At 38.7% G+C, this 5,460-nt stretch overlaps 1 protein-coding gene across 1 annotated transcript; it reads right to left on the reverse strand.

Annotated features, from left to right (window-relative positions):
• Positions 1-4,274: 4,274 nt before the first annotated feature.
• On the reverse strand, positions 4,275-5,234 carry LOC138929514 (uncharacterized). The gene is made up of 2 exons (XM_070288947.1): positions 4,464-5,234; positions 4,275-4,408 (listed from the first exon to the last, which is right to left on the reverse strand). Exons 1-2 carry the CDS (start codon positions 5,043-5,045, stop codon positions 4,397-4,399), a joined length of 594 nt encoding a protein of 197 aa, XP_070145048.1. The 5' UTR covers positions 5,046-5,234; the 3' UTR covers positions 4,275-4,396.
• Between the last annotated feature and the right edge of the window lie 226 nt (positions 5,235-5,460).

The raw sequence follows: 5,460 nt of genomic DNA on the forward strand, positions 1-5,460 counted from the left end.
CCTCACTCAGTTTAGATAACATTGGAACCACTATCTTGTGCATACGCTCTACCTGTCCATTACCTCTGGGAACTCCTGTCGCAATTAGCAAGTGCTGTATCTTCTCCCTTTCGCAATACTCCTTGAACAAGTGTGAAGTGAAAGCAGCTCCTCGAGCCGATACAATCCTGTATGGGTTACCAAAAATGACTGACTGACGCTCCAAGCAACTCAAAACTTCTTCAACCCCAGTACTTCGTGTAGGATATAACCATACGTACTTAGAAAAGGCATCCACTATTACGAGAATGTGATTATAGCGCTTTTTGGTCAACTCCATCGGGCCAACATGGTCTATATGGTACGTAACCAACGGCTTGTCACCTTTGTCGATTGGTGTAAGGAACCCTTTGTGACAGGATGTTTTATTAAATATTTATTTATTCTTAAGTACTTTTACACACACGTCTTTACAATTTGTTCGCTCGAATGACAGTGATCTCGCTGCACGTAGGCAGCTCTCTTCAACCCCGAAAACCAGTAGCGACGCTCTCTGAGAGAGAGAGTGTAACCTGCTCTCTCAGAGAGCGTAACTCATCGAATCGTGTGCCCAGACCCCACTTAATGCAATTGGCCTGCTACAACTCGGCCGTCCTGACCTTGAGATAGCCCACTATCTCGGCTAAAAATATCTTAAATTTAGTCTTAGAATTAGTTAACAATTCATATAGTTTGTACAATTTCTTTTCTCATTTTTTAGTTTACAATTTTCTTGATTTTTATCTTTAACATTCTGTTTCAATTTTATTTATCTAGATTTACTATCATCTTTCATCCAATGCCGAATATTATTAGCGCTCCAAACTCCTTGATATGGATTTCGAGATAATTGAAATCCATCGATGTCTTTTAACAAAAATCTATCATTTCTCAAAACTTTTCCAATAATGTACGGTCCTTTGTTTTTGGGTATTAACTTCCTACTAACTCCTGCGGTACTATCAAAATTCTTTACCATTACATAGTCTCCTTCTCTGTATTCTGAATTCAGCTTTCTTTTCGAATTGTAATAGGTCTCGTTTCTTAACTGCGACTTTCTTTGATTTTCTTCTGCTTTCTGTCTAAGTTGTTCTAAATTTTTCCTATTTTCCTCAATGATTTCTTCTTCACTTTCTAAGTTTTCTATAATTTTTTCTTCACCTTCTAAATTTTCTTCAATTTCCTCTTCGCCTTCTAATTTTCTTCTTAGTTGTTCTAAATTTCTCCTGTTTTCCTCAATAATTTCATCATCATCCTCTAACGTTTCTCTAACTTTTTCTTCCTCTTTTAACTTTTCCTTAAATTCATCACTATCTTCTCCCCTCTGGGCTATTCCGAATAAAATTTCACTGGGAAACTGCTTAATGCTGCTATGCAGTGTATTATTCAACGAATACTCTACCTTCTCTACTACTACATCCCAGTGTAGTCCTCTTTCTGGTTCTGAAAGTTTCGCAATCATCGGTCCTAAACTTCTATTTACTCGCTCCACTTGACCATTGGCTTGTGGTGATCCCGTAGCAATTTTTATGTGTTTTATACTCCTTTCCTCAACAAAATTTGCGAAATCCGTTGATGTGAAGCAACTTCCTCGATCTGATATAATACACCTAGGTCTGCTATACGCCCGAAAATAGTCTGCTAATGCGCTCAAAACTTCCTTTGTGTTTGTTGTTTTCGTAGTATAAAGCCTAACAAATTTCGTGAATCCATCTATCACCACTAATATATGCTTCTTTGATCTGCTATTGTCTACTGGGCCATAATGATCAATATGTATCACCTCAAATGGCTTATTGCCTTTCGGTATACTGTGTAGCAATCCATCTCCTTTACCTACTTTAGGAGAGAACGCTATACACTTCAAACAGTTTTGAATGTGTTCACAAACCTTATCTTTCATGCTCGGGAACCAATAACTTTTACTAATAGCGTCTAACATCTTATCCCGTCCAATATGCCCTAATTCGTCATGATACTTGTACAAAACATGTTGCTCCATTCTACTTGGTACATAAAACAGAAGTCTATTGTTATTATCCTTCCTATATATAACCCCATTCCTCATCTCAAACCATTTATGTTCTCTGTTCTCTAAAATTTCCCTAATTTCTTTTAGCTTAGTATCTCTTGCCTGACAAATTATTAAGTTATCCTCAAAAGTATTTGCGTCTATTATCATAACATTATTACATCTGCTAAGTGCATCGACATGCTGCATTTGCCTACCTGCTCTGTGCTTCAATTCATAATCAAATTCCTGTAGCTCTAACGCCCATCTCGCAATTCTTGGGTTTAAGTCTATCTTATTCAGAGTTAATGTTAACGAGTTACAGTCTGTTACGATTTTGAAAGGTTTACCCTGTAAATATATCCTAAACCTTCTAAGTGCATAAATAATAGCTAACGTCTCTAACTCAAAGCTATGATATTTCGCCTCAGTCGGAGTGGATCTCTTGGAAAAGTAAAATATTGGGTGTAGTTTCTTATCTTCCTTCCTCTGCAGCAGTACAGCTCCAAAACCTAACGCACTCGCATCGCAATGAAGCTCAATATCATCTCTATGATCATATAGAGCCAGCACTGGGGCTGCTACTAATTTATCCTTCAAAAGTGTAAAACAATCCAACTCTGCTTTCCCAAACTCGAACGTCTTATCTTTTCTCAACAAGTCATATAGAGGTTTTGCCAATATCGAAAAGTCCTTTATAAATCGTCGAAAATAAGAACACAAACCTAAGAAACTTTGCACAGCTTGCACTTTACTCGGAATTGGAAAATTTTTTATTGCTTCTAATCCCTTCTCATCAGCTTTTATTCCTTCCTTTGAAATTAAGAAACCTAAATATTTTACCTTATCTTGTAGAAACTTGCATTTATCCATTCTAAGTTCTAATTTATTTTCCACTAATCTCCTAAATACTTCTACTAATATTTCTAAATGTTCTTTGATATCGTGACTTGCAATTAAAATATCATCCATGTATATTATAACCTTATTTTCTCGAATCATATCAGAAAAAAATATCATTCACAAATCTTTGAAATACCTGAGGCGCTGTTTTCAAACCCATTGGCATACGTAAAAACTCAAACTGTCCTAATGGCGTTGTAAAAGATGTATACTTCACCGAATCTTTGTTCACGAACACATGAAAGTACCCATTCTTTAAATCCAATTTTGTAAATACCGATTTTCCAACCAATTTATCCAATAAGTCATCAATTAAAGGAATTGGATAATTATCTTTGACCATAATTTTGTTTAGCCTTCTGAAATCGATGCATAGTCTAAGCTCGCCACTCGATTTCTTCACTAACACTATTGGAGAAGCGTATTCAGACCTACTACTCTGAATAATCCCATTTTCTAAGTATTCATCTAACAATTTCTGTAACGCTTCCTTTTCACTATACGATAGCCTCCTAGGTACACAACTAAATGGTTTTGAGTTCTCCAGAATTATATTAATTTCACATCTACTTTTCGGCAATTCAGGTCTCGGAACATGTATATAATTCGACTCTAATATTCCAATTAACTTTATTTTGTCTGTATAACTAACCTGTTCTCCAATATCATAAACCCTTTCTTCCTTCTCATGCTCTAACATATTTATTTGCATCATTTCCTTTTCAAAATTTTCCTCCAAAACTCCCATTGGTTCATCTAACTTCTTTGTACCTAAAAGTTGCTCATCGAAATTGTTTGTTCCACCTATCCTTACATCTTCCTCATATGCATTCCACAATGAATCTTTATTCAAAACTGTACCTTCAAAATTCTCATTCCAAATTGTACCTAAACTTTGTTTACCTAAGCTTGTACCTAAACTGTTTCTAATTAATTTTGTACCTAAACTCTTTCCCTCTAATGTTGTACCTAAACTCTTTTCCTCTAATGTTGTACCTAAACTCTTTTCACCTAAAGTTGTACCTAAATTCTTTTCACCTAACGTTTCACCTAACTGTTCATCCAAATAACTATCTCCTAATCTTGTACCTAACTTTATGTCGCCTAATTTTATTCCTGCATTTTTTAGTTCCATACAATTGTTGGAAAGCTCTTTCGCTTTCTTCTCGACATCAGTTTCAATACACTCTACAGTTACAATTTTCAATGCTTCCAAATCAATTTCTAGACCACAAACTTTCATAAAATCTCTACCCAGCACAATATTACAGCCCATAGATTCATCAGCCACTACAATTAATTTAAACCAAATCTTTATTTCATTTTTAAATATAAAGCATAATATTTTTCCAAAACTTTTCAATAAGCTTTTGTTTATTCCAAAATAACTCTCTTCTTGAGGTTCTAATTTAATATTCGCTGGTACATATGAACGCTTAATAAATGAAACTGGGCTTCCCGAATCTATTTGGCACTCTGTAATAATAGGCTGGTTAGGATATTCACTGCAAAAAATTTTCAACAATCTTACATAATTGTTTTCTGCCTTCTTCTTATTTCCGGGGCATTCAGCAATCCGGTGATCCTCTGCGCCGCATCCGTAGCACGAACCTGGCGACCTCTTTGGCTTAGTGCACTCCCTCTTCCAGTGCCCCTTCGCGTTGCAATTGAAGCAACGAGTCTCGCTGCTCGCTGGAACCGCCTTCGCTGCCGCCAATTTCGCCATGGCTGGCCCCCTTGCTGGGAGCCTAATGTCTGCAAACGCCCTCAGCATCCTCTCCGGGCCATCAAAACATTGGAGCTTGGCCTGTGTACGCAAGCTTAGTACTGGAATGCCCTCCACGAGCCCATCCAGTAGTTCGTCCTCGTCCATTGCGACATCTCGAGCCAGTCTGCATTTCTCGCCAAAGTATGTGGCAAACTGCTCATTTGGAGACCAACTACGCGCTTCGAACTTGCGACGTAGGACAGACTTGGACTCGATGCCTCCAAACGCCAACTTGAGTTGTTCCAGCAACTCATTAACAGGCTTCGCAAACCGCCCTGCATCACCATGCATCCATTCCAACGAATTTCCCTTCAATTTGCTGATCAGCAAAGCACGTCGCTGCATGTCTGACAGAGAATATAACGCTGATATATTCTCGTATTGCGCAATCCACGACCGCACAGACACTTTCTCAGTGAAATCCTATAAGATTTCCCTGGCCATGTTAAAGCCGGGTGACAACAAGCCGCTAGTTTCAAATCTGCCTCCGTTTTGCTGCACACCAATTTCGCCAGAATTGCCTCTGACGCCGCTTCTATCGCCGTCTCGCTCTTCGCGTATGTCGCCGTTTCTATCTCCATCTCTGCCTTCACCTCTGCCGCCGCTCATATCGCCGTCTCTGTCTTCGCCGCTGCCGCCGCTTCTACCGCCGCCTATCTCGCCGTCTCTGTCATCACCGCTGCCGCCGCTTCTACCGCCGCCTATCTCGCCGTCTCTGTCATCGCCACGCTGTGTGTTCTCGAAGCTTCTAACGCTCTGC

Source organism: Drosophila kikkawai, unplaced genomic scaffold (assembly GCF_030179895.1).
Source record: "Drosophila kikkawai strain 14028-0561.14 unplaced genomic scaffold, DkikHiC1v2 scaffold_263, whole genome shotgun sequence".
Taxonomy (NCBI): Eukaryota; Metazoa; Arthropoda; class Insecta; order Diptera; family Drosophilidae; genus Drosophila; species Drosophila kikkawai.

Coding starts and splice junctions, on each gene's coding strand:
- LOC138929514 (XM_070288947.1), bottom strand. CDS start 5,045: ATGCAGCGACGTGCTTTGCTGATCAGCAAATTGAAGGGAAATTCGTTG.